General features: G+C 54.4%; 1 gene segment (V, D, J or C); it reads right to left on the bottom strand.

Moving 5' to 3' along the window:
* Nucleotides 1-1,444: 1,444 nt before the first annotated feature.
* On the bottom strand, nt 1,445-11,343 carry LOC138100723 (Ig gamma chain C region-like). The segment is given in 5 exon segments: nt 1,445-2,744; nt 6,320-6,640; nt 7,914-8,222; nt 10,557-10,853; nt 11,331-11,343. Coding segments are annotated over 5 exon segments (1,305 nt in total).
* Nucleotides 11,344-21,197: the final 9,854 nt, after the last annotated feature.

The raw sequence follows: 21,197 nt of genomic DNA, 5'->3' as shown, positions 1-21,197 counted from the left end.
TTAATTAGTGACCCCAGGCCCATTAATTCCCTTAATTAGTGACCCCAGGCCCCTTAATTAGTGACCCCAGGCCCCTTAATTCCTTTAATTAATTCCCTCTAATTAGCGAATCCCCCTAATTAACCCCCTTTAATTAACGACCCCAATTAACGACCGGCGCTAATTAACGCTAATGAGGCCGGGCCCGGGGCCTGATCCCCGCAATCAATGAACTCAGGCCCTTCCATCGATTAATTAGCGCTAATTAAGTTAATCGTTCTCATTAAGGGAGTTCTGGGGGAGGGAACGGCCCCAAAATCCCCGAATTTTACCCCAAAAATCACCGGAATTAATCAACAAATCACCTTTAATCGACTAAATATCACTAATTATGAGTCATTCTCGCTAATTATCACTAATTAAGTTAATTAAGGGACCTCTTGTGTGAACCCCAAAGCCCCGGCCCCAAATGGCCCCAAAATCCCCGATTTTTACCCCAAAACCACCAAAATTAATCAATAAATCACCTTTAATCAACTAAATATCACTAAATACCACTAATGCTCACTAATTATCATTAATTATCACTAATTAAGTTAATTAAGGGGGTTCTTGTGGATGAAACCGAGCGTGAACCCCAAATCCCAGCCCCGGAACCCCTCTGGGAACGGCCCCAAAATCCCCGATTTTTCCCCCCAAAAACCACCAAAAATTCACCAATAAATCTCCTTTAATCAACTAAACATCACTAATTATATCATTAATTAAGTTAATTACTCTAATTAAGGGAGTTCTTGTGGACAAAATGGATCAGGAACCCCAACACACGACCCCAAAACAGCCCCGAAACAGCCCCGAAAACCCCGATTTTCCCCCCAAAAACCACCAAAATTCACCAATAAATCGCCTTTAATCAACTAATTATCACTAAATACCACTAATGCTCACTAATTATCACTAATTATCACTAATTATGTCTAATTAATTTAATTAAGGGAGTTCTTGTGGATGAAACCGAGCGCGAATTCCAAACCCGGCCCCAAACAGCTCCAAAACCCCAATTTTTCCCCAAAAACCACCAAAATTAATCAATAAATCGCCTTTAATCAACTAAATATCACTAAATACCACTAATGCTCACTAATTATCACTAATTATCACTAATTATGACTAATTCTCACTAGTTAAGTTAATTAAGGGGGTTCTTGTGGATGAAACCGAGCGCGAACCCCAAACCCGGTCCCAAACGGCCCCAAAATCCCCGATTTTTCCCCCAAAAAACCACCAAAAATTCACCAATAAATCTCCTTTAATCAACTAATTATCACTAATTATATCATTAATTAAGTTAATTACTCTAATTAAGGGACTTCTTGTGGACAAAACGGATCAGGAACCCCAACACACGACCCCAAAACAGCCCCGAAAATCCCAATTTCCCCCCAAAAAACACCCAAAAAAAACCTCAACAAACAGCCTTTAATGGACTGACGAACGCCAATTAGCGCTGCCCGCGTTAATTACCGGGGTTCCTGTGGACGCTGCGCTGCACCAAGCGGAGCGGCCGCCCCTCCCGGCCCCGCCCCTAATTAACCCCCCCGGAGCCCTCAATTAACGGCCCCGAACCCTTGGATCCCTTCATTAACCGCCCGCATTCACCCCTTAGCCACTTCCGCTCGACTAATTAGCGCTAATTAGCACGAGTCACTTTAATTAGTGGCTTCTTGCCGAGGAAACCCAGCGCGAGCCCCAAAGCCCGGCCCAAAACGGCCCCAAAATCCCCGATTTTTCCCCCAAAACCACCAAAATTAATCAATGAATCGCCTTTAATCAACTAAATATCACTAAATACCACTAATGCTCACTAATGCTCTCTAATTATCACTAATTATCACTAATTATGTCTAATTAATTTAATTAAGGGAGTTCTTGTGGAGGAAATCGAGCGCGAACCCTGAACCCGGTCCCAAACGGCCCCAAAAGCCCCGATTTTTCCCCCAAAAACCACCAAAAATTCACCAATAAATCGCCTTTAATCAACTAAATATCACTAATTACCACTAATTAAGTTAATAACTCTAATTAAGGGACTTCTTGTGGATGAAACCGAGCGCGAACCCCAACACCCCATCCCCAACAGCCCCAAAACCCCGATTTCCCCCCAAAAACCACCAAAATTCACCAATAAATCGCCTTTAATCAACTAAATATCACTAATTATAGCATTAATTAAGTTAATGACTCTAATTAAGGGACTTCTTGTGGACAAAACAGATCAGGAACCCCAACACACGACCCCAAAACAGCCCCGAAAACCCCGATCTCCCCCCAAAAAACACCCGAAAAAAATCAACAAACAGCCTTTAATGGACTGACGAACGCCAATTAGCGCTGCCCGCGTTAATTACCGGGGTTCCTGTGGACGCTGCGCTGCACGAAGCGGAGCGGCAGCCCCTCGTGCACCACGGTGCAGACAAAGGTGGAGCCGCGCTCCCACTCGGCCCGGTCCACCTCCAGGCGGCTGTAGAGGAAATAGGAGCCCTCCCCCCCCTTCTCGCGCCGCGCCGGCCCCGTCTGCACCCCGGCGTCGCCGGCGTCGCCGGGATTGCCGGCCGCGATGCTCTCCTGGTCCCGCTGCCACTGCACGTCGATGGCGTCCGGGAAGAAGCCGCGGGCCAGGCAGGTGAGGGAGAGCGTGGGCCGGGAGCTGGCGACTTCCTCGGCGGGCGGCGGCAGCAGGAAGACGGAGGGAGGGAGGCGCTTGCCTGCGGGAGAGGGGGGAGAATGGGATTGGTGAGAATTGGGGGGGAAAATGGGGGGAATTGGGGAAGAAATGGGGGGAATTGGTGAAAAAATGGGGGGAATTGGAGAAAAAATGGCGGAAATACAAGGGAAAATGGCGGGAATTGGAGATAAAATGGCGGAAATTGGAGATAAAATGGCGGGAATAGAGGAAAAATGGTGGAAATAGAAGGGAAAATGGCGGAAATTGGGGAAAAAATGGCGGAAATAGATGGGAAAATGGGGGAATGGGGTTTGGGGGGAAAAAGGGGGATTTTGGTGAAAAACGGGGAGGATTTGGGGAAAATGGGGGAAAATTGGTGAAAAAAATGGTGGGAATTGGAGAAAAAATGGCGGGAATTGGAGGGAAAATGGCGGAAATAGATGGGAAAATGGGGGAATGGGGTTTGGGGGGGAAAAGGGGGATTTTGATGAAAAACGGGGAGGAATCGGGAATTGGGGAAAAATTGGGGGAAAAAATGGCGGGAATTGGGGAAAAAATGGCGGAAATTGGAGAAAAAATGGCGGAAATTGGAGAAAAAATGGCGGAAATAGAGGAAAAATGGCGGGAACTGGAGAAAAAATGGTGGGAATAGAAGGGGAAATGGGGGGAATGGGGTTTGGGGGGAAAAAAAGGGATTTTGGTGAAAATTGGGGAGAAATGGCCGAAAACGGGGAAAAATTGGGAAAAGGAATGGCGGGAATGGTGGAAATTGGGGGAGGGGGGAAGGGAGCCGGCGGCTTCCTCGGGGGGCGGCGGCAGCAGGAAGACGGAGGGAGGGAGGGGCTTGCCTGCGGGAGGGGGGGGAGAGAATGGGATTGGTGAGAATTGGGGGGAAAATGGGGGGAATTGGGGAAAAAATGGGGGGAATTGGGGAAAAAATGGCGGGAATTGGAGAAAAAATGGCGGGAATTGGAGAAAAAATGGCGGGAATAGAGGAAAAATGGTGGAAATAGATGGGAAAATGGGGGGAATAGAAGAGAAAAATGGCGGAAATAGAAGGGAAAATGGCGGAAATTGGGGAAAAAATGGCGGGAATAGAAGGGGAAATGGGGGGAATGGGGTTTGGGGGGTAAAAGGGGGATTTTGGTGAAAAACGGGGAGGATTTGGGGAAAATGGGGAAAAATTGGTGAAAAAAATGGTGGGAATTGGGGAAAAAATGGCGGGAATAGAGGAAAAATGGCAGGAATAGAAGGGAAAATGGCGGGAATAGAAGGAGAAATGGGGGGAATGGGGTTTGGGGGGAAAAAGGGGGATTTTGGTGAAAAACAGGGAGGAATCGGGAATTGGGGAAAAATTGGGGGAAAAAATGGTGGGAATTGGGGAAAAAATGGCGGAAATTGGAGGAAAAGTGGTGGAAATTGGAGATAAAATGGCGGAAATTGGAGATAAAATGGCGGGAATAGAGGAAAAATGGTGGAAATAGATGGGAAAATGGGGGGAATAGAAGAGAAAAATGGCGGAAATAGAAGGGAAAATGGCGGAAATTGGGGAAAAAATGGCGGAAATAGAAGGGGAAATGGGGGAATGGGGTTTGGGGGGTAAAAGGGGGATTTTGGTGAAAAACGGGGAGGATTTGGGGAAAATGGGGAAAAATTGGTGAAAAAAATGGTGGGAATTGGGGAAAAAATGGCGGAAATTGGAGGAAAAGTGGTGGAAATAGAAGGAGAAATGGGGGAATGGGGTTTGGGGGGAAAAAGGGGGATTTTGGTGAAAAACGGGGAGGAATTGGGAATTGGGGAAAAATTGGGGGAAAAAATGGTGGGAATTGGGGAAAAAATGGCGGAAATTGGAGAAAAAATGGCAGAAGTAGATGGGAAAATGGCGGAAATAGAGGAAAAATGGCAGGAGCTGGAGAAAAAATGGCGGGAATAGAGGAAAAATGGTGGAAATAGATGGGAAAATGGGGGGAATAGAAGAGAAAAATGGCGGAAACAGAAGGGAAAATGGCGGAAATTGGGGAAAAAATGGCGGGAATAGAAGGGGAAATGGGGGAATGGGGTTTGGGGGGAAAAAGGGGGATTTTGGTGAAAAACGGGGAGGAATCGGGAATTGGGGAAAAAATGGGGAAAAAAATGGTGGGAATTGGGGAAAAAATGGCGGAAATTGGAGAAAAAATGGCGGAAGTAGATGGGAAAATGGCGGAAATAGAGGAAAAATGGGGGGAATAGAAGGGGAAATGAGGGAATGGGGTTTGGGGGGAAAAAGGGGGATTTTGGTGAAAAACGGGGAGAAATGAGGAAAAACGGGGAAAAATTGGTGAAAAAAATGGCAGAAATTGGGGAAAAATGGCGGAAATTGGGGAAAAACAGGAAATCAAGGGGAAAATGGGGGAAAATTGGGGAAAAAAGGTGGAAATTGGTGAAAAATGGCGGAAATTGGTGAAAAATGGCAGAAATGGAGGGGAAAATGAGGGAAAATGAGGGGAAATGAGGGAAATGGAGCTTTGGGGTGGAAAAAAGGGGATTTAATGAAAAATGGGGAGGAAGTGGGAAAAGGGGGAAAAATTGGTGAAAAAAAAGGTGGAAATTGGTGAAAAATGGCGGGAATTGGGGAAAAAATGGGAAATCGAGGGGAAAATGGGGGGAATTGGGGGGAAAAGGTGGAAATTCGTGAAAAATGGCGGAAATTGGGGAAAAATGGCCGAAATGGAGGGGAAAATGAGGGAAATGGAGCTTTGGGGTGAAAAAAGGGGGCTTTTGGTGAAAAACAGGGAGAAATGAGGAAAATGGGGAAAAACTGGGGGAAAAAAAAGGCGGAAATTGGAGAAAAAATTGCAGAAATTGAGGAGAAATGGGAGAAAAGGGGGAAATGGAGATTTGGGGGGGGAAAAGGGGGATTTTGGTGAAAAACGGGGATAAATGAGGAAAATGGGTAAAAATTGGGAAAAAAACGGCGAAAATTGGGGGGGAAATGGCGGGAATTGGAAAAATGGGGAAAAATTGGTGAAAAAATGGTGGAAATTGGGGAGAAAATGGCGGAAATTGGGGAAAAAACGGGAAATCAAGGGGAAAATGGGGGGAGATGAGGGAAAATGAGAGAAATGGAGCTTTGGGGTGAAAAAAGGGGGATTTTGGTGAAAAACGGAGAGAAATGAGGAGAAATGGGGAAAAATTGGTGAAAAAAATGGCGGAAATTGGGGAAAAACGGGAAATCAAGGGGAAAATGGGGGAAAATTGGGGAAAAAATGGTGGAAATTGGGGAAAAATGGTGGAAATTGGGGAAAAATGGCAGAAATGGAGGGGAAAATGAGGGAAAATGAGGGAAAATGAGGGAAAATGAGGGAAAATGAGGGAAAATGAGGGAAAATGAGGGAAATGGAGCTTTGGGGCGGAAAAAAGGGGATTTAATGAAAAATGGGGAGGAAGTGGGAAAAGGGGGAAAAATTGGTGGAAAAAATGGCGGAAATTGGGGAAAAAACGGGAAATCAAGGGGAAGATGGGGGAAAATGAGAGAAATGGAGCTTTGGGGTGAAAAAAGGGGAGAAGTCGGTAAAAAGATCCGGATTTTTTGGGGGGGCCTTTCTTCGGAATCCCCTCCTCCCCCCCCGCACTCACCCTGCCTCCTCTCCACGCGCCGCTCCACCGGCGCCGGCAGCTCGGCGTGGCTGACGCGGCAGACGAAGGCGGCGCCGCTCTCCCAGTCGCGGGTGGCCAGCGGCAGCTCGCTGGTGGCCGTGAAGGTGCCGTTGTACTGGTGGCTGAGGCGCAGCGGCAGCGGCTCCACGGCGCCGCCGGTGGCCCGGGCCCACGTCACCGCCAGGCCCTCGTCGCTGGGCAGGCTGGTCACCAGGCACAGCAGCTTGGGAGACTGCGAGATGTAGAGCTCCGAGGGCGACGGCGGCACGGCGAAGACGCGGATGGGGCTGGAGGATTGGGCTGGAGGGGGGGAGAGAGGGGGTGGGGCGGTTGGAGATAGTCAAAAACCTGACTTGGGGTGGTTGGAGATCCCAAAACTCGACCCGAGATGGTTGGAGACCCCAAAAACTCGACTTGAGGTGGTTGGAGATCTCAAAAACTCGACCCAAGATGGTTGGAGATCCCAAAACTCAATTTGGGGTGGTTGGAGACCCTCGAAAACCTGACTTGGGGTGGTTGGAGACCCCAAAAACTCGACTTGGGGTGGTTGGAGATCCTCAAACCCTACTTGGGGTGGTTGGAGATCCCAAAACTCAACTTGAGATGGTTGGAGATCCTCAAAAAGCTGACTTGGGGTGGTTGGAGATCCTCAAAACTCAACTTGGGGTGGTTGGAGATCCTCAAAACTCAGGTTGGGGTGGTTGGAGAGCCTCAAAAACCTGACTTGGGGTGGTCGGAGATCCCAAAAACTCGACTTGGGATGGCTGGAGATCCCAAAACTCGACCTGAGATGGTTGGAGACCCCAAAACCCTACTTGGGGTGGTTGGAGATCCCAAAAACTCAATTTGGGGTGGTTGGAGATCCTCAAAACTCGACTTGAGATGGTTGGAGATCCTCAAAAAGCTGACTTGGGGTGGTTGGAGATCCCAAAACTCGACCCGAGATGGTTGGAGATCCTCAAACCCTACTTGGGGGGGTTGGAGACCCCAAAAACTCAAGAGGGTGGGGGACCCCAAGACCCAACTCGGGGTGGAGTCAAGACCACTGGAGGTCCTCAAAACCCAACTCGGGGTGGTTGGAGACCCCAAAAGTCAACTCAAGACCATGGAACACCCCAAACCCAACTTGGGCTCAACTCAAGACCCCAAAACCCAACTTAGGCTCAACCCAAGACCCCAAACCCAACTTGGGCTCAACCCAAGACCCCAAATCCAACTTGGGCTCAACCCAAGACCCCAAAACCCAACTTAGGCTCAACCCAAGACCCCAAACCCAACTTAGGCTCAACCCAAGACCCCAAAACCCAACTTAGGCTGAACCCAAGACCCCAACCCTGACTTAGGCTCAACCCAAGACCCCAAAACCCAGCTTGGGCTCAACCCAAGACCCCAAACCCAACTTGGGCTCAACCCAAGACCCCAAAACCCAACTTAGGCTCAACCCAAGACCCCAAACCCCAACTTAGGCTCAACCCAAGACCCCAAAACTCAACTTAGGCTCAACCCAAGCCCCCAAAACCCAACTTAGGCTCAACCCGAGCCCCTCCCGCCCCCCGTCGCCCCCTGGGCTTACCCGAACACCTCCTGGCCGGCGCCTCGCGGACGGTGCTGGAGGCCGCGTGCGCCACTCGGCAGGAGAAGCTCTCATCCCTCCACTCGCCCAGCGAGACGTTGACGCGCGAGACCACGCGGAAGGTGCCGGCGGCGTCGCCGGGCGCGACCGGCTCGGTGTGGGTGTGGTCCAAGGGCTGCCCGTCCATCAGCCAGGTGACGCTGATGGGGGGAGGGGCGAAGCCGCTGACCAGGCACATGAGCTCCACCACGCCGCCGTCGGAGCAGGCTTGGAAGACGTCGACGGTGGGCGCGCGGGCGGCGGCTGCTGCTGGGAGGGGACGGGGGGGGCGTCAGGAGGTCCAAGGTGGCGGCGCGGGGTCAAGGTTGGGTTGGGTTGGGTCAATGTTGGGTTGGGTTGAGTCAACGTTGGGTTGGGTCAAGGTTGGGTTGGGTCAAGGTTGGGTTGGGTTGAGTTGAGTCAATGTTGGGTTGGGTCAATGTTGGGTTGGGTTGAGTCAATGTTGGGTCGGGTTGGGCCAAAGTAAGGTCAGGTTGAGTCAATGTTGGGTTGGGTTGGGTCAATGTTGGGTTGGGTTGAGTTGAGTCAATGTTGGGTTGGGTTGAGTTGAGTCAATGTTGGGTTGGGTTGGGTTGGGTCAACGTTGGGTTGGGTTGAGTCAATGTTGGGTTGGGTCAATGTTGGGTTGGGTCAAGGTTGGGTTGGGTTGGGTTGGGTCAATGTTGGGTTGGGTTGGGTCAATGTTGGGTTGGGTTGGGTCAATGTTGGGTTGGGTTGGGTCAATGTTGGGTTGGGTCAAGGTTGGGTTGGGTTGAGTTGGGTCAATGTTGGGTTGGGTTGGGTTGAGTCAATGTTGGGTTGGGTTGGGTTGAGTCAATGTTGGGTTGGGTTGGGTCAACGTTGGGTTGAATTGGGTCAACTTTGGGTCGGGTTAGGCCAAAGTAGGGTCGGGTTGAGTCAATGTTGGGTTGGGTTGAGTCAACGTTGGGTTGGGTTGAGTTGAGTCAATGTTGGGTTGAGTTGGGTCAATGTTGGGTTGGGTTGGATTGGGTCAACGTTGGGTTGGGTCAACGTTGGGTTGGGTCGGGTCAACGTTGTTGGGTTGTGTTGGGTCAGACCTACCTGGGGTCAAGGTTTCGGGGGCGGAGGGGCCCCCCGAGGTCACGCCGAGGTCACCCCGAGTTGGGCGGGGAGCCCCGGAGGTCCCTACGGAGGCGGCGGCGAGGCTGGAGAACCTCGGGGAGGTTCTTGGAGGACCTCGAGGGGGAGGGGTCGGAGAACCTCGAGGAGGTTCCCGGAGGAACCGCCCCCCCTCGACCTCCCCCCAAATTTTGGGGGGGTCTGGGACCTACCTGGGGTCGAGGGTTGGGGGGGGGAGACCCTCAAGGTCTTGGTGGGGGCGGAGCCTACGGAGATGCCACCAAGGGTCGGTCAACGGGGGGGGGTGGAGAACCCTCCGGAGTCGGCGGTGGGGGGGAGGGGTCGAAGGAAGGGGGTTGGAGACCCCGGCCCCTCCCCCCCCCCCTCACACCCCGAAAGTGGGGGTGGGGTCGACTCGGGGGTCTCGGAGACCCCGGAAGTCGAGGTTGGGTGGAGTCAAGATGGTGGAAGAGGCCGCAACTCAACTTGGGGTCACCTCGAGGGTCTTGGAGACCCTCGAAGTCAAGATTGGGTCAAGGCAAGACCCCAAAACCCAACTTGGGGTCATCCCAAGACCCTCAAAGACCCCGAAACCCAAAATTTGGTCAACCCAAGACCCTCGAAGACCCCAAAGTCAAAGTTGGGTCAACCCAAGACCCCGAAACCCAAAATTTGGTCAACCCAAGACCCTCGAAGACCCCGAAAGTTGAACTTTCATCAACTGAAGTCCGTGGAAGACCCCAAAACCCAAAATTTGGTCAACTGAAGATCCTCAAAGACCTCAAAACCCAACCGGGGTCAATTGAAGACCACGGAAGACCCCAAAAGTCAAAGTTGGGTCATCCCAAGACCCTCAAAGACCCCAAACCCAAAACTGGGTCAACTCTGGACCCCAAAACCCAAAATTTGGTCAACCCAAGACCCTCAAAAACCCCAAAACTCAAAATTTCACCAACTGAAGACCCTCAAAGACCCCAAAACCCAACCAGGGTCAATTGAAGACCACGGAAGACCCCAAAGGTCAAAGTTGGGTCAACCCAAGACCCTCAAAGACCCCAAAACTCAAAATTTGGTCAACCCAAGACCCTCAGAGACCCCAAACCCAAAACTGGGTCAACTCAAGACCCCAAAACCCAAAATTTGGTCAACCCAAGACCCTCAAAGACCCCAAAGTCAAAGTTGGGTCAACCCAAGACCCCAAACCTCAAAATTTGGTCAACTGAAGACCCTCAAAGACCCCAAAAGTCAAAATTTCACCAACCCAAGACCCTCAAAGACCCCAAAACCCAAAATTTGGTCATCCCAAGACCCTCAAAGACCCCAAAAGTCAAAATTTCACCAATCCAAGACCCTCAAAAACCCCAAAACCCAAAATTCGGTCAACCCAAGACCCTCAAAGACCCCAAAACTCAAAGTCGGGTCAACCCAAGCCCCCCAAACCCCCAAAACCTCACCCACCCAAGCCCCCCGCAGCCCACCCCGGAGCCCCGGCCCGGCACTCACGTGACACCTGGATGCTCTTCTTGGTGTTGGTGGCCGCGTGCTGGACGCTGCAGGTGAAGCTCTGGGGGCCGCTGGGCGTGGCCGGCAGCCGGACGGTGCTGCCGGACGAGAAGAGGCCGGAGCGGGCCCGGACCTCGGGGATGGGGGCGATGCCTTCAATGGGGGGCGTGGCGCTGGCCCACGAGTAGTCCACGGGCGACGGGAGGTAGCCGGTGGCCAGGCAGCCCACGGCCCGCCAGGGGGCGCTGTCGGCGCCGCAGGTCTTCAGCGGGAAGAGGGAGGGGGGGGTGGGGCGGGCTGGGGGGTGGGGGAGGGGCGGGAGGGGGGGAGAGAGAAGGGGGGAGGGGTTAGCAAAGGGGGCGGGGCTTCAGTGGGGCAGGGAGCGGCGCCCCCTGGTGGTGAGGAGGGGGTTGGGGTAGGGAGCTCTGGGGGGGGGGGGGGGTTTGCCCCATAGAGAGGCCTGTGCCCCATAGAGAGCCCATAGGGACCCTCTCTGCCCCATAGAGAGGCCTGTGCCCCATAGAGAGCCCATAGGGACCCTCTCTGCCCCATAGAGAGGCCTGTGCCCCATAGAGAGCCCTGTGCCCCATAGCGAGCCCATAGGGACCTCTTTGCCCCATAGAGAGGCCTGTGCCCCATAGAGAGGCCGGTGCCCCATAGAGAGCCCATAGGGACCTCTCTGCCCCATAGAGAGCCCTGTGCCCCATAGAGAGCCCATAGGGACCCTCTCTGCCCCGTAGAGAGCCCTGTGCCCCATAGAGAGCCCATAAGTACCTCTCTGCCCCATAGAGAGGCCGGTGCCCCATAGAGAGCCCATAGGGACCCCTCCTGCCCCATAGAGAGCCCTGTGCCCCATCGAGAGGCCGATGCCCCATAGAGAGCCCATAGGGACCCTCTCTGCCCCATAGAGAGGCTGGTGCCCCATAGAGAGCCCATAGGGACCTCTCTGCCCCATAGAGAGGCCGGTGCCCCATAGGGAGCCCATAGGGACCCTCTCTGCCCCGTAGAGAGCCCTGTGCCCCATAGAGAGCCCATAGGGACCCTCTCTGCCCCGTAGAGAGCCCTGTGCCCCATAGAGAGCCCATAAGTACCTCTCTGCCCCATAGAGAGGCCGGTGCCCCATAGAGAGCCCATAGGGACCCCTCCTGCCCCATAGAGAGCCCTGTGCCCCATCGAGAGGCCGATGCCCCATAGAGAGCCCATAGGGACCCTCTCTGCCCCATAGAGAGGCTGGTGCCCCATAGAGAGCCCATAGGGACCTCTCTGCCCCATAGAGAGGCCGGTGCCCCATAGGGAGCCCATAGGGACCCTCTCTGCCCCATAGAGAGGCCTGTGCCCCATAGAGAGCCCTGTGCCCCATAGCGAGCCCATAGGGACCTCTTTGCCCCATAGAGAGGCCTGTGCCCCATAGAGAGGCCGGTGCCCCATAGAGAGCCCATAGGGACCTCTCTGCCCCATAGAGAGCCCTGTGCCCCATAGAGAGCCCATAAGTACCTCTCTGCCCCATAGAGAGGCCGGTGCCCCATAGAGAGCCCATAGGGACCCCTCCTGCCCCATAGAGAGCCCTGTGCCCCATCGAGAGGCTGATGCCCCATAGAGAGCCCATAGGGACCCTCTCTGCCCCATAGAGAGGCCGGTGCCCCATAGAGAGCCCATAGGGACCTCTCTGCCCCACAGAGAGCCCTGTGTCCCATAGAGAGCCCATAGGGACCCTCTCTGCCCCATAGAGAGGCCGGTGCCCCATAGAGAGCCCATAAGTACCTCTCTGCCCCATAGAGAGCCCATAGACAGGTCTGTGCCCCATAGAGAGGCCATAGGGACCCCTCCTGCCCCATAGAGAGGCCATAGGGACCCCTCCTGCCCCATAGAGAGGCCGGTGCCCCATAGAGAGCCCATAGGGACCCCTCCTGCCCCATAGAGAGGCCATAGGGACCTCTCTGCCCCATAGAGAGCCCTGTGCCCCATAGAGAGCCCATAGGGACGTCTCTGCCCCATAGAGACTCCCCTGCCCCATAGGAAACCCCACCGAGACCCCCCCTGCCCCACAGACAATCCTATAAGGAGGGTCTGCCCCATGGAAAATCCCATGGGGCCGCTCTGCCCCATAGGGACCCTTTAGGGACCCTCCTGCCCCATAGGAGCCATTTAGGGACTCCTCTGCCCCATAGAGACCCCCCAGAGAGGCCCCTCTGCCCCACAGATTCTCCTCTGCCCCACAGATTCTCTCCTGCCCCATAGAAACCCCTCTAGGGACCTCCGGTGGGACTCTCCTGCCCCATAGATTCTCCTCAGCCCCATAGGACCCTTCTGCCCCATAGAGACCCCCCCGTCCTAAAGGGACCCCCCCCCGCCCCATAGACCGTCCTGCCCTATAGGAGGAACTTTGGGACCCCCCCCGCCCCATAGCGACCCCATAGGCACCTTCCTGCCCCACAGAGACCCCCCCCTGCCCTACTGAGACCCTGCTGCCCCACAGATCTGCCCCACAGAGCCTCCTGTGCCCCACAGCGAGCCCCTGCCCTAGAGGAGCAGCTCCGGGACCCCTCTGCCCCACAGCGAGCCCTGCCCCACAGCGAGCGCTGCCCCATAGATCCCCCTGCCCCATAGCGAGCCCCTGCTCTATAGGAACAGCTCAGGGACCCCTCTGCCCCATAGAAACCCCCCTGCCCCACAGCGAGCCCTGCCCCACAGATCCTCCTGTGCCCCATAGCGAGCCCCCTGCTCTATAGGGACCCTACAGTAGAGCTGAGGAACCCCCTGCCCCATAGCGAGCCTGCCCCATAGATCCGCCTGCTCTATAGGGACCCTACAGCACAGCTGAGGCACCCCCTGCCCCATAGATCCGCCTGCCCCATAGCGAGCCCTGCCCCATAGATCCCCCTGCCCCACAGATCCCATCCTGCCCCATAGCGAGCCCCTGCTCTATAGGAACAGCTCAGGGACCCCCCTACCCCATAGAAACACCCCTGCCCCACAGCGAGCCCTGCCCCATAGATCCGCCTGCTCTATAGGGACCCTACAGTAGAGCTGAGGCACCCCCTGCCCCATAGCGAGGCTGCCCCATAGATCCGCCTGCTCTATAGGGACCCTACAGCACAGCTGGGGCACCCCCTGCCCCACAGATCCCATCCTGCCCCATAGCCAGACCCTGCCCCACAGCGAGCCCCTGCTCTGTAGGAGCAGCTCCGGGACCCCTCTGCCCCATAGAAACCCCCCTGCCCCATAGCGGGCCCTGCCCCACAGATCCGCCTGCTCTATAGGGACCCTACAGCACAGCTGGGGCACCCCCTGCCCCACAGATCCCATCCGGCCCCATAGCGAGCCCCTGCTCTATAGGAACAGCTTGGGGACCCCCTGCCCCATAGCGAGCCTGCCCCATAGCAACCCCTGCCCCACAATCCCATCCTGCCCCATAGCGAGCCCCCTGCTCTATAGGAACAGCTGAGGCACCCCTTGCCCCATAGAGAGCGCCCTGCCCCATAGCGGGCCCTGCCCCACAGATCCCCCTGCTCTATGGGGACCCTACAGCACAGCTGGGGCACCCCCTGCCCCACAGATCCCATCCTGCCCCATAGCGAGCCCCCTGCTCTATAGGAACAGCTCAGGGACCCCCCTGCCCCATAGATCCCCCTGCCCCACAGATCCGCCTGCCCCATAGCGAGCCTCCTGCTCTATAGGGACCCTACAGTAGAGCTGGGGACCCCCTGCCCCATAGAAACCCCCCTGCCCCATAGCCAGACCCTGCCCCACGGATCCGCCTGCTCTATAGGGACCCTACAGCACAGCTGGGGCACCCCCTGCCCCATAGATTCCATCCTGCCCCATAGCGAGCCCCTGACCTATAGGAGCAGCTCAGGGACCCCTCTGCCCCATAGATCCCCCTCCCCACAGATCCCCCTGCTCTATGGGGACCCTACAGCACAGCTGGGGCACCCCCTGCCCCACAGATCCCCCTGCCCCACAGATCCCCCTGCCCCACAGATCCGCCTGCCCCACAGATCCGCCTGCCCCATAGCGAGCCCCTGCCCTATAGGAATACCTTAGGGACCCCCTGCCTCAGAGAAATTCCCCCGCCCCACAGCGACCTCCAGAGGGACCCCCTGCCCCATAGATCTGCCCCATAGAAACCCTCCTGCCCCATAGAAACCCTCCTGCCCCACAGAAACCCTCCTGCCCCATAGAAACCCTCCTGGCTCACAGCAACCTCCAGAGGGACCCCCTGCCCCACAGATCTGCCCCACAGAAACCCCCCTGCCCCACAGATCTGCCCCATGGCTCCCCCCTGCCCCACAGATCTGCCCCATAGAAACCCCCCTGCCCCACAGATCTGCCCCATAGCTCCCCCCTGCCCCATAGAAACCCCCCTGCCCCATAGATCTGCCCCACAGACCCCCCCCCCCGCCCCACAGCGACCCCCGGCCCCTCCTCACCTGCCCCACACGCGGCTCCTTCTGCCCCACGGCGGCCTCGGCTCCCGCCCCTCCCCCCACCCCCCAAACTTCCCCTTTTTGGGGAGGGACCCCCAAAAAGCGGCCCTGGGGCGCCCCCTAGCGGCCGAACGCCGGCACTTTCCCCCACCCCCCCCCCCCCAAAAATTCCCGCCCCCAAAATTTCCCATTTTGGGGCCGTTTTGGGATCGTTTCCCGCCCAAATTCCCCATTTTTGGCCCTTTTGGCCCAAATTTCCCTCCCCAAATCCCCAGTTTGGGCCATTTTGGGCCATTTTGGGCCATTTTGGGCCACTTTCCGCCATTTTTGGCCATTTCCTCCCAAATTTCCCCCAATTTTCCCATTTTTGGCCATTTCCAGCCCAAAATTCCCATTTTAGGCCATTTTTAGCCCAAATTTCCCTTTTTTGACCATTTTTAGCCCAAACTTACCATTTGTGGGCTGTTTCATCCCAAATTTCCCTCTAAATTTCCCATTTCTGGCCATTTTTGGCCATTTCCAGCCCAAATTTCCCATTTTTTGGACATTTCATCCCAAATTTCCTCCCAAATCCCCATTTTTGGCCATTTCCTCCCAGATTTCCCCCAAAATTCCCTTTTTTGGCCATTTCCCTCCCACATTTCCCATTTTTGGGCTGTTTCATCCCAAATTTCCCCCAAATTTTCCATTTTTGGCCGTTTTGTCCCGAATTTCCCCCCAAATCCCCATTTTTGGCCATTTTGGGCCATTTTTGGCCATTTCCAGCCCAAATTTCCCTTTTTTGGGTCGTTTCATCCCAAATTTCCCCCCAAATTCCCAGTTTTATCCCAAATATCCCCCAAATTTCCCATTTTTGGGGCCATTTTATCCCGAAATTTACCCAAATTCCCCAATTTTGGCCATTTTTCACCATTTTGGGCCATTTTTGGCCGTTTTTATCCCAATTTTCCCATTTTTGGGCCGTTTCCCCCCAAATTCCCCCCCCAATTCTCCATTTTCGCCTCCCTCCCCCCCACCCCCCCCCCCAATTTTCCCGTTTTCCCCTCGTTTCACCCCAAATTCCCGCCCCTCCCCCCCTTCCAGGGCCGCAGCCAATCGGGAGCCGCGGGATCCATCCGGCGACCAATCAGGTGAGAGTGGATCCGGCCGGCAGCCAATCGGGAGCCTCGGTCCAGCAGGGGGCGCCGCCTGCGGGGAATTTGGGGGAATTTTAAAGAAAATTTGGGGGAATTTGGGGAATTTGGGGGGAATTTGGGGGAATTTGGGGGAATTTGGGGGGAATTTTTGGGAATTTTAAAGAATTTGGAGGAATTTGGGTAAATTTTGGGGAATTTTGGGGATATTTGGGGGAATTTGGGAAATTTTGAAGAATTTTTGGGAATTTTGGGGAAATTTGGGGGAATTTTAGGGGAATTTGCAGAATTTTTGGGGATTTTGGAAAATTTGGGGGGAATTTGGGGAATTTGGGGGAATTTGGGGGATTTTGGGGAATTCGGGGGAATTTGGGGGATTTTGGGGGATTTGGGGAATTTTGGGGGAATTTGGGTAAATTTTGGGGAATTTTGGGGAATTTGAGCAAATTTGGGGACTTTTGGGAGGAATTTTGGGGAATTTTGGGGGAATTTGGGGGAAATTTTGGGAATTTTGGGGGATATTTGGTGGAATTTTGGGGATTTGGGGCAATTTTGGGGAATTTTGGGGACTTTTGGGGAATTTGGGGGAATTTGGGGATTTTGGGGGGTCCTGGTTGGGATTTGGGAGCTTGGACTGGACTGGACTGGTCCTAACTGGGAATGCTGGGCTGGGACTGGTCCGGACTGGTCTGAACTGGTCTGGACTGGGCTGGACTGGTCTGAACTGGTCTGGACTGGGCTGGACTGGTCCTAACTGGGAATGCTGGGCTGGGATCGGGTCTAAACTGGTCTGGACTGGGCTGGGACTGGTCCTAACTGGTCTAAACTGGGAATGCTGGGGCTGGGACTGGGCTATACTGGGAATGCTGGGGGTCCAGACTGGGAATGCTGGGACTGGGCCTAACTGGGAATGCTGGGCTGGGACTGATCCGGACTGGCCTAAACTGGTCTGAACTGGTCCGGACTGGGCTGGGCTGGGAATGCTGGGCTGGGATCGGGTCCTAACTGGGAATGCTGGGCTGGGACTGGTCCAGACTGGTCTGAACTGGTCTGGACTGGGCTGGACTGGTCCGGACTGGGAATGCTGGGGCTGGGACCAGCTCTAAACTGGTCTGGACTGGGCTGTACTGGGAATGCTGGGGGTCCAGACTGGTCTAAACTGGGAATGCTGGGGCTGGGATCGGGTCTAAACTGGGCTGGACTGGTCCGGACTGGTCCTAACTGGGAATGCTGGGGCTGGGACTGGGCTGTACTGGGAATGCTGGGGCTGGGACCAGCTCTAAACTGGTCTGGACTGGTCTGAACTGGGCTATACTGGGAATGCTGGGGGTCCAGACTGGGCTGGGCTGGTCCTAACTGGGACTGCTGGGCCAGAACTGGTCCGGACTGGCCTAAACTGGTCTGAACTGGTCCGGACTGGGCTGAACTGGGAATGCTGGGCTGGGACTGGGCTGTACTGGGAATGCTGGGACTGCTGGGACTGGGCTATACTGGGAATGCTGGGGGTCCAGACTGGGAATGCTGGGCTGGGCCTAACTGGGAATGCTGGGCTGGGACTGGTCCGGACTGGTCTAAGCTGGTCTGGACTGGGCTGGACTGGTCTGGACTGGGAATGCTGGGCTGGGACTGGGCTGTACTGGGAATGCTGGGGCTGGGACCAGCTCTAAACTGGTCTGGACTGGTCTGAACTGGGCTGTACTGGGAATGCTGGGGATCCAGACTGGGCTGGGCTGGTCCTAACTGGGACTGCTGGGCTGGGACTGGTCCGGACTGGCCTAAACTGGTCTGAACTGGTCCGGACTGGGCTGGGCTGGGAATGCTGGGCTGGGATCGGGTCCTAACTGGGAATGCTGGGGCTGGGACTGGGCTATACTGGGAATGCTGGGGCTGGGACCAGCTCTAAACTGGTCTGGACTGGTCTGGACTGGGAATGCTGGGCTGGGACTGGGCCTAACTGGGAATGCTGGGCTGGGATCGGGTCCTAACTGGGACTGCTGGGCTGGGACTGGGCTGTACTGGGAATGCTGGGCTGGGACCAGCTCTAAACTGGTCTGGACTGGTCTGGACTGGTCTGTACTGGGAATGCTGGGCTGGGACTGGGCTGTACTGGGAATGCTGGGGCTGGGATCGGGTCTAAACTGGTCTGGACTGGGCTGGATTGGTCCTAGCTGGTCAAAACTGGGAATGCTGGGGCTGGGACTGGGCTATACTGGGAATGCTGGGGGTCCAGACTGGGAATGCTGGGCTGGGATCGGGTCCGGACTGGTCTAAGCTGGTCTGGACTGGTCCGGGCTGGTCCTAACTGGGAATGCTGGCTTGGGACTGGGCTGTACTGGGAATGCTGGAGCCAGAACTGGTCTAAACTGGGACTGCTGGGGCTGGGATCGGATCCAAACTGGTCTGGACTGGTCTGGACTGGTCCTAACTGGTCTAAACTGGGAATGCTGGGGCTGGGCTATACTGGGAATGCTGGGGATCCAGACTGGGCTATACTGGGAATGCTGGGGGTCCAGACTGGGAATGCTGGGCTGGTCTTAACTGGGAATGCTGGGCTGGGACTGGTCCGGACTGGTCTAAACTGGTCTGGACTGGGCTGGACTGGTCCTAACTGGGAATGCTGGGCTGGGACTGGGCTGTACTGGGAATGCTGGGGGTTCAGACTGGTCTAAACTGGGAATGCTGGGCTGGGATCGGGTCTAAACTGGTCTGGACTGGGGATACTGGGGAGGTTTTTAAGCCCAGCCCAAAAGACCCCGAATTCGGGAGTTTTTGGCCCAAAGCGGAGCCGGAAGCTCCGGAAATTCCCAAATCCGCCCGAAATTAAAGCCGAATCCAGGCGGGGCTTTCTTAGGACCGAGTTTAAGCTCAGGAAACCCCAAAATCCCCCCAAATCGCCCCAAAGCCGAGCCTAAAGCTCTGGAAACCCCAAAATTCCCAAATCCACCCCAAAACCCCCGAAATTTACCCCGAAATCCCCGCAGGTGACCCCAGACCAGGTGAGGCTGGTTTAGGACCGAGTTTAAGCTCAGGGAACCCCCAAATCCCCCCAGATCGCCCTAAAACCGAGCCTAAAGCTCTAAAATCCCCCCAAATCACCCAAAAAGCCCCAAATTCACCCCAAAATTCACAAAACTTACCCCAAAATCCTTCAGGTGACCCCAGACCAGGTGAGGCTGTTTTAGGACCGAGTTTAAGCTCAGGAAACCCCCAAAAGCCCAGAAAGTTACCCTAAATCTGAGCCTAAATTTCAAAAACGCCAAAATTAACATAAAATTCAACCCAAAATTCACGAAATTCACCCCAAAATTCCTCAGGTGATCCCAGACCAGGTGAGGCTCTTTTAGGATCGAGTTTAAGCTCAGGAAACACCAAAATCCCCCCCAATTACCCTAAAACCGAGCCTAAATCTCAAAAAACCTCTAAACCTCCCCAAATTCACCCCAAAATTCCCCAAATTTACCCCAAATTCCCTCAGGTGATCCCAGACCAGGTGAGGCTGTTTTAAGATCGAGTTTAAGTCCCCAAATCCCCCCAATCCACCCTAAAACCGAGCCTAAAGCTCTAAAATCACCCAAAATCACCCAAAAAGCCCCAAATTCACCCCAAAATTCACAAAACTTACCCCAAAATCCTTCAGGTGACCCCAGACCAGGTGAGACTTTTTGAAGATCGAGTTTAATTCCCCAAATCCCCCCAAACCACCCTAAAACCGAGCCTAAAGCTCTAAAACCACCCAAATCACCCAAAAAGCCCCAAATTTCACAAAACTTACCCCAAAATCCTTCAGGTGACCCCAAACCAGGTGAGGCTTTTTTAGGATCGAGTTCAAACTCAGGAAACCGACAAAACTCCCAAAATTACCCCAAAACGAGTCTTAAACTGAGCCTAAATATGAAAAAGACCCCAAAATCTCCAAAATTCACCCCAAAATTCACAAAACTTACCCCAAATTCCTTCAGGTGACCCCAGACCAGGTGAGACCTTTCTAGGATCAAGTTTAAGTCCCCAAATCCCCCCAAACCACCCTAAAACCGAGCCTAAAGCTCTAAAACCACCCAAATCACCCAAAAAGCCCCAAATTCACCCCAAAATTCACAAAACTTACCCCAAAATCCCCACAGGTGACCCCAGACCAGGTGAGGCTGTTTTAGGACCGAGTTTAAGTCCCCAAATCCCCCCCCAAACCACCCTAAAACCGAGCCTAAAGCTCTAAAAACACCCAAATCACCCAAAAAGCCCCAAAATCGCCCAAATTCTCCCCAAAACCCACCTGGAGCCGAGCCCAACCTGTGGCCCCCAAACCCTTTGGGGGGTGGGCGTGGCCAGGGTGGGTGACGTCACAGATGACGTCACTCCCAGACAGGGCGTGGCCTCCCCAAAACCGCAATTTCCTGCTGTTGTTTTTCGAGGTTTTTTTGGGGCAATTTTGGGGTTTTTGGGGTTTTTTTCGTCGAGGTCTCTGATATGCTAATGAGGGAGGGAAGCCACGCCCACCTCCCCTCGTTTTCCCGCCGTTTTCCTGTGGGGGTTTTCCGCCATCTTGGATCCCTTCGTTTTGGGGGTTTTTGGGGTTTTTTGGGGGTTTTTGGGTGTTTTCGAGTTTTTTTTTTTCCTACGAGTGGGCGTGGCCTCCTCTATGCTAATGAGGCCGGTTTCCCTCTAAATCAACCCCGCCCACCCCTCATTTTCCCACCATTTTCCCTTTTCCCTCCATTTTGTGCCTGGTTTTCCGCCATTTTGTGCCTGGTTTTCCGCCATCTTGGATCCCTTCATTTTGGGTTTTTTTGGGGTTTTTTGGGTGTTTTTGAGCGGGGGTTTTTTCCCTTACCAGTGGGCGTGGTCTCCTCTATGCAAATGAGGCCGTTTTCCCTCCAAATCAACCCCTCCCACCCCTCATTTTCCCACCATTTCCCCTTTTCCGGCCATTTTGTGCCTGGTTTTTCCGCCATCTTGGATCCCTTCATTTTGGGGTTTTTTTGGGTCTTTTTGGGGTTTTTTGGGTGTTTTTGAGCGGGGGTTTTTTCCCTTACCAGTGGGCGTGGCCTCCTCTATGCAAATGAGGCAGTTTTCCCTCCAAATCA

The sequence above is a fragment of the Aphelocoma coerulescens genome, unplaced genomic scaffold (assembly GCF_041296385.1).
Source record: "Aphelocoma coerulescens isolate FSJ_1873_10779 unplaced genomic scaffold, UR_Acoe_1.0 HiC_scaffold_138, whole genome shotgun sequence".
Lineage (NCBI taxonomy): Eukaryota > Metazoa > Chordata > Aves > Passeriformes > Corvidae > Aphelocoma > Aphelocoma coerulescens.
Note: the sequence above shows the minus strand (reverse complement) of the source record. Positions and strands in the feature narration are given on the sequence as shown.